The 12,423-nt window shown below is 41.5% G+C and overlaps 1 protein-coding gene across 14 annotated transcripts in view; it reads left to right on the top strand.

Annotated features, from left to right (window-relative positions):
- Window positions 1-12,423, top strand: part of UNC5D (unc-5 netrin receptor D) — a 610,447-nt gene that overhangs the window by 575,145 nt on the left and 22,879 nt on the right. For all 14 annotated transcript variants that reach the window (XM_081523445.1, XM_081523443.1, XM_081523444.1 and 11 more), the window contains one exon: window positions 5,962-6,111. In XM_081523445.1, coding sequence (XP_081379571.1) covers window positions 5,962-6,111 — 150 coding nt within the window. The remainder of the gene's footprint in view (window positions 1-5,961; window positions 6,112-12,423) is intronic.

The raw sequence follows: 12,423 nt of genomic DNA, 5'->3' as shown, positions 1-12,423 counted from the left end.
CAGGTAGTTTTTTTCATAAAGCATTTCTGCAGAAATTGCCTACCCTGGAATTTGCCTCAGTTATCACTGTAACGAACATGTTCGTCATGATTTGGAAAGAGAGGCCAGCGTGGCTGTGACACTTGCTGTCTTTATTGTAGTGTGTCTTTCATAGCTCAAAGAAGTGAAAAAATCTGAGCCCAGCCAGAACTGGGCTTGTAACCAAGAAGGAAACCTAGTTAAAGGACATGATTGCATTTTCATGTCCCTTCCATCTCCCTGGGAAATTGTTGTTGTTTAGTCACTAGGTCTTGTCTGACTCTTTGCAACCCCATGGACTGCAGCACGCTGGGCTTCCCTCTCCTTCACTGTCTCCTGGAGTTTGCTCAGACTCATGTCCATTGAGTTAGTGATGCCATCAGTTATGTCCCCCAATTATGTAAACGCTCACCCTCTTACTGGAAATCCTTGGAAGAAGGGCAGCTTCTAGACCCGACTCTCCTGTCCTCACAGAACTAGGTGGGTACCTGGCCAGATAGTGGCCCCACCAAAAAAAAAAAAAAAAATCCTTTAGAGGATTTTAATCACACACACACTCTTCACTTTTAGCCAGGCCCTCCTTCTCCTCTGGGCTTCCCTGGTGGCTCAGTGGTAAAGAATCTGCCTGCTGGTGCAGGAGACAAGGGTTCAATCTGGGTTGGGAAGATCCCCTGGAGAAGGAAATGACAACCACTCCAGTATTCCTGCCTGGGAAATGCCATGGACCAAGGAGCCTAGCTACAGTCCATGGGGTTGCAAGGAGTCAGACATGACTTTGCAACTAAGCAACAACCACCACCTTCTCCTGTGCCCCCTGCAAGGCTGCTATGCTTGCTTCCCATTTGCTCTGAGGATATTTCATCTGAGTCCTTGTAGCAATTTCTTTGAATGATAAAAACAAAATACTTCATGCACCTTGGTAAGACATAATTAATTTAGTTTCAGACTTTTGAAGATATGTTAAATAGATCTAAAACCATCTCTATAGAAAATTAAATCAGCTCAGATAGGCTTTATTAGAAAACAAACAAACAAATGCCATCTGCCCGAAGGTGAGAAAGGGACCAATGACTTCCTGCTCCTGTATTTCTGTAATAATTAGAGCTGCAATTTTATGTTTGTGTGTTTGACATTGCTGTTTTTGATGAATTCAAACCAAAGGTTGTAAAATGGTGCTTTATTTTCAAAGCTGTAATATGCTAAGACCTGAGTTTCTGTTACTGTGCTTGCATTCTCTCTCTCTCTCTCCCCACAAACATAAGTTCAAACAAACCTTGACATAGGGAAAGCAAGGAATTAAGCACTTGCCATATCTTAGGGGGAAAAAAACGAAAAGAAAAAACAACTAACGTTTTTCTCCGTTGCTTCCAGCACTCCTATGCAGTACCCCTTGGTCCTCATTACTTACTTGGCATTAATGTGGATTTAGAATCTAATTTCAAAGGATTTCCTCCAGATATAGTTCTTGTGTTTATCAATAATGCAACCTTGGGAAATATTGCTCACGTACAGCATTTAAAGGAAAACACCACGGCGACATAATTTCCGTATGTGTATATGTGTGTGTGTGCTTAAGTTCAAACAGTTTTGTCTCATAAATATGTAAATTCAGCCTGCCTGTTTTAGTATCCCTGAAGCACACCTGAATATTGCTGTCTGTCTCATTAAATCAACATAAACGGCTCAGCGACACACACCGCACAAGTTCCTCCTGGCCACAGCTCCCAGCCCTGGATGACTAGCAACCCCCAGTGTGAAATGATGAAATAGAGGAGGCAGAAAAACCACTAGCCACAGCCTTCAGGTACATTTTATATACAAGCAACCAGCCAGACCCTTCTTTCTAATTTAATTAACACAGGTATCAATTTAACAGTAGACCCCCAGGAATTTAACAAAAAACCCTTGTCATATAGGAGGCAGATAGGAAAGAATCGGATGGATATCAGACTCCGCTCTTGGAGTGATTCTTCCATGTGAATGACTCACAAGTAGCTCAGTACAGCTGTTAGTAGCACTGATTCCCAAACCTGGCTGGATATGAGCATCATCTGAGAGGTATTTAAAAATACAGATGTCTAGGCCCTGCTGCTGCTGCTAAGTCGCTTCAGTCATGTCCGACTCTGTGCGACCCCATAGACATCAGCCCACAAGGCTCCCCCGTCCCTGGGATTCTCCAGGCAAGAACACTGGAGTGGGTTGCCATTGACTTCTCTGTGTCTAGGCCCAGCCCCCAGGTAAAACACAATAGGTTAAAGGGGTATAATGGGGAATTCTAGGTTAAGTACAATTTATCCTATTTGGAGAAGGTTTTGAAGCTTATACTCTGAAGCTAGTTGTGCCTTTATAGATACGTCAACACAGTGATTAGTTCATTATTGGGCTTCTTTGTTTTAATAATTGTTTTGTTACACAATAGCTTATAATTGCTTAATATTTTATACAAGATTACAAGACGCTTAATTATATGTAGTTGGTTCGTACTGGGGGCTCAATATGTAGAGATTAAAGTAAGCAAGCTAAAAAACAAAAGCAAACATAAATCATGGTTGTATTTAAATAGGGGCCCTAAAGCAGAAATCTTTAAGGGCTATGATTTTCCTCAGTGATAATTATAAGTGGATATCCATTTTAAATGGCTTCCCAGGTGGCACTAGGGGTAAAGAATCCACCTGCCAATGAAGGAGATGCAAGAGATGAGAGTTTGATCCCTGGGAGTTGGGAAGATCCCCTGGAGGAGGACATGGCAACCCACTCCAGTATTCTTTCCTGGAGAATTCCAGGCACAGAGAAGCCATCTGGGCTACAGGCCATGGGGCCAGAAACAGTCAGGCACGACTGAGCAACTGAGCCCATCCATTTTAAAAATTCTTAATACCCTCCATTCTGCATCTCAGGAACGGCTTAGATAGTATAAATAACCCTAGGGCAAAAACAGACTGACTTAGGTCATCTTTACATGTGTTTCACACCAATGAAAAATTACTTATGGGACAGTGTTAATAGCAGTCTGACCTTCATATGACTCTTAAAAAATCAAGTATAGTATAGGAAAATGCAGGGAAATCTAGTAGAAAAAATTCTAGACCATATAACCAACAAGGACCTACTATGTAACACAGAGAACTCTACTCAATGTTGAGTGGCAGCCTGGATGGGGGAGGAGTTTGGGGGAGAATGGATATGTGTACGTATATGGCTGAGTCCCTTTGCTATCCACTATCACAACATTGCTAATTGGCTATATTCCAGTTTAAAATAAACATTTAAAATACTAGACCATGAACAATGATCGTATACAGTGGTTCTGTCACTATCCCATATGACTATAGGCAAATTACTTTCTTGAGGGTGCATCTCCATGGTTTCCTCTGTAAATAATCAAGTTTTAAATCGCTAAGCACCTTAAATTCCCTTCAAGTGGGATAATGCTATGTTGTTTGTAAATATTAAAGTAACCTAGCTCTACACCAAGTAATGCATGACTTTGAACAAGCCACTTCATCTCCTGACCTTGGTTTATTTCTCTGTACTTTCAGGCATTAAAGAACAGGGTATACCTCAGAGTGCCTAATCAAATATATCAGTACTTTGACAAGTCAACACTGTTGTTACTTCATGACTTTAATATGATTTGAATAAGCAAATTTGATATTTGCCCCTGATTCTAATCTTGCACTAGAATGGCAAAAAGAAGTTAGTCTGTTACCGTGCTAGTGATTTTGTTTGGCTGTAAATAAGCCCAAGTAAAAAACTGAAGCTTAAGGATTAAGTGACTTGCCAAAGACCACACAGAAATGTGATTAGACGCCTGTGCCTTCCGTTTTTGGTTTACAAGATGAATGCTCTCTTGAGTATATGTACCCCCCAGAAGATTCCCATGCTCCCTTAAACCCAATGACATTAAACAAAAATGCAAGTCCTTAGCATGGTAAGGGAAAATTCATGGTTTGGCTCCTCCCTTGTACTTTCCATCATCTCCAGCCATACACTTTCCACCGTAACCTTCTATCCCAGCGTACCTTTGTGGAGAGTCCATTCAGTGTCTGGAATACACTCTCCCTCCCTTTCCCATGAGTAGCCCCTATATTCACTTCTAGGTTCAGTTCAAATGTCACTTCCTCTATTAATTTCCCAATTTATTCCCTGGCCTCTCTGCCCATCTGGGTTAGGCACCTTCTATCTTGCCTTAACCTTTGGGAATATACATATTTGTAATACTCAGATACTATGTTACACTCACATGCTCACTGTTCCAACCCTCTCTCTAGACTATGAGCTCCTTGGTGTTTCATTTCTGTCCACCCAGAGCCCAGCTCAGGCATCACTCTGCTGGACATTCATTAAATCTCAAAAGAGGGGACAGAGACCAGCATCTGTAAAGACCTAAAGTCAGCATATGGCGTTAATTCTGTTTCCTCCCTCCCTGCCTCTTTCCTTCTACTGTTTGCAGCCCTCATTAGACACTGGCCACCCTGTTATTATGTCCAATGCTTAGATCCACAACATAATGAATTACCTAGTACTGCCCAGTCCAGGGTAGTAATTGTCAACCACGTGTACATATCTACATTTAAATTAATTAAAATCAAACATTTAGTTCCTTAGTCACTCTAACCACTCTGGCTAGTGGATACCATATTAGAACACACAGATATGAACCTTTTCCATCACTGCAGAAAGTTCAGTGCTGACTTAGGGCCCCAAGACACACCCCTCCCACACCAGAAGAGCTGGAGAAGATGACACTGGAATGGACCGATTTAGTCCTGAGAAAAGACACTGGCAACCTATTAATAATTTATGTGTACATGAAAGATAAAAGCTGGAAAGCTGCTTCTTAGCAACATTTTTATTAATGTTAAGTCTATACACAGACAAGCGATGGAAAAGATAACTTCTGAAGCTGTTTCCACTTGCTGATAATTGAAATGTAAGTTTTATTGTATTTATAAGCCTAGCTACCTTGCTTCTTACAATCTTTTTTAGACTCTGGGAAGATTATAGACCGTAACTAAAGGATTTCAGTTTTCCTATTTAGCCTAGCTCTGTAAGGAAATTTTAAGTCAATTAATGGTGATTTTTAAAATGAGGATTGTAGGAAAATCTCTTATCTCCAAGAACATTGAGAACCTCACCTCCCCCGCCCCTCAGTAGTTTATTTAACATTTTGTACAGTTCTTATCTGTTATTTCATTTGTCTTATCGATAGGATTCTAAACACCACAAATTTGGAACCAATTAAATGGTTTTCTTAGAATGTATGTGAATTGTGCTTATATGAGATATAATTATAAAGATTTCTCAGTAAAAGATAAAGGAATATTTGTCTCAGGAATTTGATTTTTTTTTTTTCTGAGATGAAGCTGACTTGACTACTTATTTTTTCTTGGCCTTTTGGCATAACTTCCATGAATGTTAACTACAAATAAACGTGATACATGCACTCTGCATTTATTTTGAGCTAAAGGATACATACTTATTGATGCCTGTGTTGGTTACAAACAAGGGAACCATAGTGGAGAGGAGCTGTGTCTTCCTTTCTCGTGAAATAGCATGCTGGGTCAAGTTAAGTACAAATACATCCCTTGATTATGGTGACAGCAGGATGAAATTCATACAATGGTGGAAACTTAACAGTATTACAGTTTGCTTGGTGCAAAGGAGGTCTTCTAGTTTTAAGGACAGTATATATAAAAGCCTCAACAATACAATCATGAAGAACAATTGTTTCTTTGTTACCAGATCCTTATTTCTCAGCAGCCTGTAGCCCTTAGCCCTGACCTTGCAAGGATAGAAGGGTATAAAAGTAGTGCATGTCCATCATGCTGTTGTCTTTTTCTGGGAGACACCCGTGAGGGAGCATACCTATCTATGGAAGGAAAATATGGAGGAAATTGTGTGCTTTATTCTTGTGCTTCTTTTCTTTTTCTTGTCCTATAGGAAGTGGTTTCAGATGAAAGGCATCAAGGTGGACAACTCCTGGAAGAACCAAAGTTGCTGCATTTCAAAGGGAATACTTTCAGTCTTCAGATCTCTGTCCTTGACATCCCCCCATTCCTCTGGAGAATTAAACCATTCACTGCATGCCAGGTACTGGCCAAGTGGGTTTCCAATAGAAATAGCTTTGCTTTAACCAGCAGGCATATCACACACCCTAGTAAGGGTACTCCTGACTTTCCTCCTCCTTTAAAACTTTGGATTTCATTTCAAAACTGTCACAGATGTATAACTTTGGACTACACCCAGGGAAACCTATTGTCATAAATCCATGGATTCCTAACAGGTGGGGGAAAAGGTGCTTGCATGTCCGGTAATATAACATTTATCCTCTCTCCTGTTTAAATTGCCACTCAGGATAGGTTGAAGAAATTCATCTAACAACTTAGAGCAAGATTTCTTTGTAGGTTTGTTTTAATTCATATTGGTTCATTATGAGACACTGTTTTAATCCTGTTCACCTGTAGAATGAACTGGATATTAGGGAGAAAGCTTTTAAGGGTCATCAGTTTTAGTTGTAGAGAGCTCTGGCCAGCCAGGTGGGATCAAGAGATTCTGTCCTAAATAGACGAAATGCTTGCTGCCAAATGAATTGAGCAAGATGGGAAGTAGTAGTCACAAATTGAGAAACAAAGAAATATTAATGCCTCTTACAATATTTTTATGTAAAAATATTTATGTGTCATCACTCACATACTTCATTATTAGAGACTTAAAAAAATTTCAGGATGACTTAAGAGTCTCTTTGTATCATGTTAAGGAATTTTTGAATAGTTGCTTAGCATGGAAAGATTATCAGCTCATGACCTTGTCACTGAATTCTATGAAAATTTTCAGTGATAAGCATTGTCATCAGAAGCAGCCAACTGGTCTACCATTGTTTCTTAAGCCAGAGTCATCTGGGCTTCAAGAGACAGTACATTTGCTTAACTCTGGAGCTTCTGAGAGACTGATACTGATCTGGACTCACAGGAGGCTTTCACACTTCTCAGTTCTGCCTATCAGCATAACCTGCAGAGCCCTGTAGGTTTTTTCACCTTTCTATCTTTACAGCATTCAATTAAAAAAAAAAAAACAAAAAAAAAAAAACCATGCACAAGATATACCAGCTTGTCAGAATGGAAATAAGTCAAATCTCAAAGAGAAAAACCTTGACCGTGCCATGAGAGTTAGAAGAAAGTTGCACCATCATTGCTTTCTACTTCTAACATTCAGAATTTTCTAATCAAATAAGGCCATATTTTTTGGTTTACTTTTCAGACCTGTCATTACTTCAGAAACTGCCCCCTCTATATATAGTTGTAGTGCATTCAAAACAACAAGTATCTCTCTCAGGGCCCTGAACAACTTTTTTGGATATTTAACATATTTTCTTATGGAGAGAGGTTTTCTATGAATCAATGTATTATTTATGATGTTCTAGACCTAGATGTCTGTTTCCCAGAAAGCAGTATTCAAAGTTTGCAGTCTAAATTGAACTTCAGGGTATTGTTAAAACAACTCCTGTCATGCAAATTCCTCTGTTTTAACCTTTATTTAAGGACATTGCTTCCCTGGATCTAATGCAAGTGACTCAGTCCCAAGTAACGATGAAGTTTAATGCTTGCAGATAAAAAAAAAAAATCAGATAAAGAATCATAACCTCTGAGGAGCACTTAAACAACAATTCCAACACCAGGGATTCCGGTGAGAGCCTCAGGTAGAAAAGACTTGGAGGAGGCTAATGCCTGCTCACCCTGGAGGATGCAACAGGGCCAGCCAAAGCCAAAGGGCACTGGCTGGCAAGGAAACCCAACCAGCTTTCCTGTCAGGATGGGCTGGATTGCATAGAGGTTGGGAACATGTATAAATATTTGACTTCTGTAATGGAGCATAATTTGAAAGATTCGTGGAAAGCTGAAAAACAATTTAATTTTCTCTCCATCAGACGGCTTGCCACTGAGGTTTCATTTCCACTTCATTTTTCTTTTCCACAAATGGCTTTCTGCTCTATTCTTCCTTTCTTTTCACCACCCTACCACCCATTTCTTTACTCCTGTGATCACTGAACTCCCCCAGTATATGTGACTACATATCGTGCTTGTCATAATGGCCAGGTCATGTCTGCTCCAGGCATCAGATGCATACACTTTGGGGAGGCCTTGCGTTCAGCCTGCTTGAACCTCATGGAGAGCATCATGTGTGCTGACAAACTGGGCATGGATAATAGAGAATGGCTTTTGATTTGGCTTGGTGGACAGGAACTCACAGAGCTCTACTGCAGAGACAGAAAACCCCACTACTGCTGACATCACTTATAGGTCTCCTTCACCTGGTAAATGTCCCCATCATCTTCCAAGTCAGTGGATAGAAGGGTTAGAGTTACTGGTATTCCTGGTATCCCCGTCTTCTTATTCCTCTCTCCCTTTCTTTAACTTCAGAGCAGCAATCTAGGAAGTGACATTTTCCAATTGGTACCCAAAGCTAACTCTCTAAGAAACCTTTTTTCTTTTTTTCATCTGGGCAAGGTGGAGTTTCCCAGGAAGGGTGGTATCCAGTGCATAAAATATTAATAGCTGCCCTATGAGACACCAACCGCGAAAGATTCTTAGAATGATGTGAGGTCCAGGTTGGGTTTAGAGCTACGTGATGAGAGCCTATGTATAGGAGGACCAACTAGATTTTAAATCTTGCTGGTTTCAATTCTGGAGGATGACAGTTTATGAAATGCTAGGGTACAAACCTTATTGCTTATGAAACAAGGTAGGATGGGTGAAAGGGAGGGGCATGTGAGGTTACGGGAGCTCTTAGGAGACCTGGTTACCATAGCACCCACTAACCTTGATTCAAAGAAAGAGACCCACAATGCTAGTCCTTCCAAAATAAACAATTATTCTTAAGACTCTGTCACAACAAGTGATATGCTGTTGTCCCCTTAGACAACAACCCTCCTCTGCATGGAAATAACTGCTCTCAGTAGATTACTGGGACCTGAGAGCTACTGAATCATCGTATCCCCTCTTCCTTGCTGATTGTGGGGTAGAGAAGCTGTAAAACATTATAAAGCTGAATCTAATAAAATATTAATTAATTTTTTAAATCCTACAAAACACCAAGCCAGGCTGTCACCTCCGTAGGATGAAAGCAGCTGTCTTACAGCATGCTGTGTATCTTGGAGAACCCAGTGTCTGTCTCCTGCTAGGATACGATTTACATTCTCTCCATCTGCTAGGAAACTAATTATAATGGGACTCAAAAAGAAAACATTTCCGGAATTCTTTAAACACCCATAACTTTGCTACACTTTGTCCTCTAGTATTACTTTCCCCAGAATTCCTCTCAGCTCAGTGAGCATCTTGATGTTTTGTTTTGCATTTTTTTGAGGGGGAGGAGAATAAATGAAAGCAAAGATGATTGCCCAGGAAACACACTAATCGCAGTGCTTTTATTATTTTTAAATGTTTTGTTGAGCACCGTTGGCAGCTGCTACTCAAGTCAACAACAACAAAAAATATTCTTTTGACACGGTCTTAAAATCAGATTTTTTAAATGTTTTGATTGTGTGGAGTAGCATGGAAAGAGAAGCGAGAGGAATTTGTTTGCCAATTCTCATGTCTTTCTGCAAGAAAAGATTACGTCTGCACTGGGTTCTTCCAGTGCTCTCAGGAGAAAATACACAAAATTTAGCAAGGGACACCACAGAAGATACTTTTCAACACATCATCAGTGCTGTCTTTTTTTTTTTTTTAAGGAAGGTAGTATTACCAAAGATTCAAAGCCACTGCAGGAAATGTAGGTTTGTTTAAGAGCTGGACCTTGAATTCAGCTCTATCTCGTTCTGAAGTCCAAACATTTATATTACACTGTAATGACTCAAAATTTCAGTTTTAGAAAACAAAGACCTCTTTCGTTAGCGTAGTAGGCAAAAATACCTTATTTAGGCGAAAGCATCAGTGAACCATGGAGCCCTCTGTTATACTTATTTTCACTAAAAGGGATGATAGTGAGTATAAAAATGTAACATATATTCACCACCATGCATTAAGTAGAGAGCTAGTGGGAAGCTGCAACTGTACTCCAATAAATTTTAAAAATGCCCTGTTCTGGAGAAGAGAGTGCATTTCAGGGCTAGAAGATTGAGTCTGGACAGAGAGGATGGGGGGGGAGAGAGCAGAAGCCCTTGAAGGCCTGGCAGGGGGCTGTGTTGACAACGGCAGGCATACTGGGGCCATTCTTGTCCCCCAGGCCAAGGGATCATGTAATGAAAGCAGTTTCTAGGTGATGTGGTGACATCAGTGATTCCACTCATGATTACAGGTAAGAGAGAGACTGCAGGCTCTTCCCTGAAAAATACCAGTCAACTGCTTTCTTCTTCCTCCCCAGTCAAGCCCCAGTCCTCTCATTATTTCTGTGTAGTAGAGACGGAGACGGGAAGCTTGGGGAGCGGGCTACTCCAGTTAGCTATGATGAGACCAGAGAAGAGGCTCACACATGGAGACAGAAAATTTGGAGAATGACAATGAGAGAGATGGTGATAATCCGTTCATAAAAGGTAGACTTGGGACTGCCCTGGTGTCCAGTGGTCAAGACTCCACGCTCCCAAGGCAGGGGGCATGGGTTCGATTCCTGGTCGGGGAATATTCCACATGCTGAATGGTGTCCCCCTCCACCAAAAAAAAAAAAAATGGTAGATTCGTTTGAGAAAGGAAAGGCCAACTAAAATTATTTGTACCGATTGGGGTATAATGTCAGTGATGGCTGATAATGAAATAAAAACCAGGACTCTAGCCGCTAGAGTCCTCCAGAGAAATGGCAGTTGGGCATATGTGAGCAGATGAAGATGTGCAGAGCTCAGTCGATGGAGAGAGAAGAACTGAGATAGGAAGTAAGAGTTACCCTGGTTTACTGAACCAGGACACAGCGTGAGTCAGGTTAGACAGCAAGGAGAAATGGCGGCCCGTGTATAGTATAGAAGTATCTGGTATAGAATTTGGTGCAGGTGGACAGTCATTTTTGAGTGTTTTAGGGAATGACTTCCTCTCAAGTTTGCTGGGAGGCCCACCAATCAGGCTTCCCTGGTGGCTCAGAGGGTAAAGGGTCTGCCTGCAATGCTGGAGACCTAGGTTCAATCCCTGGATGGGGAAGATCCCCTGGAGAAGCAAATGGCAACCCACTCCAGTATTCTTGCCTGGGAAATCCCATGGACAGAGAAGCCTGGTAGGCTGCAGTCCATAGGTTCCCAAAGAGTCAGACTCAACTGAGCGATTTCAGTTTCACTTTCACTTTCACCACCAATCAGCAGCGCCCTCTGCTGCTAGGAGGGAAAGAAAAGAGCTCATAAGTAAGTCTCTGTTTAGGAACAAAGTGGGAAAGAGGTACCATTCACTGGTTCTGTGCTGCTGTCTTGCTGGTATATGAGCAAGCTGTGCCCCAGCCATGGGTTTCCTTGGTGACCATTAGCTTCATGCTTCTCCCAGCATTTGCCCTGGACAACAGCCTCTGTGGGAACCCACTAGTGAACCTTCCAGCATACCCAGCTCATCTTAGTTTCTCAAAAGACTACTTCCAACCCACTGGGGTTTCATTAGAGAATGGTTTGGGTCCAGAAAAAAATATTTTAATCGAGGGATTGATGTAATTATAAAACCTTGGGAAACCCTGGGAGAGCCAAGGTCAGAGAAAAGCCCCCAGAGATGTGAGGAAATCAGCAAGTTTCGTGATTTCAGGAAACCACCACAGCCCTGAAGCAGAAGGTTCTTAGAAGCCCCTGCAAACCTCACATATGCTGTCAGCTGAACTCTTCAGGTTTGCTCGCTGGTACCAGAGGAACGGAAGCCATTTCTGCTCCTTGCCTTCCTTCCAAGTTTAAAACAAGTACTTCTCATTGGCAGAACGGAAATGTGAACTCCACACTCGCAAGGGCCGTGAAATGTAGTTTTCAGACTTCTAGTTCTTTCTACAGAGGGGAGAACTGAGAATGGACGACAGTTGCCTTCTTCCTAATAGCCCACATTCTGCACCGGGATAAAGTCAGTGAATGGCTGCAGTGTCAACGTATAGACCTTCTCTGAGTCCTTAGTCCATTGCCTTTCCCTTGGTTCAAGTTTAAGAACAAACAAATGAAACAGCACCCCTACATCCCTTGTTGCGATGTGTGGTAGGGGTTAATGCCTGATTTCTTTCCCTCATATTTCCCAAAACTGGCTGTCCTGTACTCAAGCCTTCAACAATCTAAACTCCATCTCTCCCTGCTGATGCCCCAAGCAAGTACCCAGAAATCAGGATCTTTGAGACTTCCTGCAGAGAAAAACGAGGAAACCTGCAAGTGTATAGCTTGAAGCTCAGGGATAACCAGGGGACTCTAGGTTCCTTAAAGTGGATAAATCGAATTCTAAACATGGCTCATAGTCTTGTAACACCTGCTGA

Source organism: Giraffa tippelskirchi, chromosome 8, assembly GCF_054371585.1.
Source record: "Giraffa tippelskirchi isolate mGirTip1 chromosome 8, T2T-mGirTip1v1.2.pri, whole genome shotgun sequence".
NCBI classification, from domain to species: domain Eukaryota; kingdom Metazoa; phylum Chordata; class Mammalia; order Artiodactyla; family Giraffidae; genus Giraffa; species Giraffa tippelskirchi.
The sequence above is the reverse complement of the archived record's forward strand: the minus strand, read 5'-3'. Positions and strand labels throughout refer to the sequence as shown.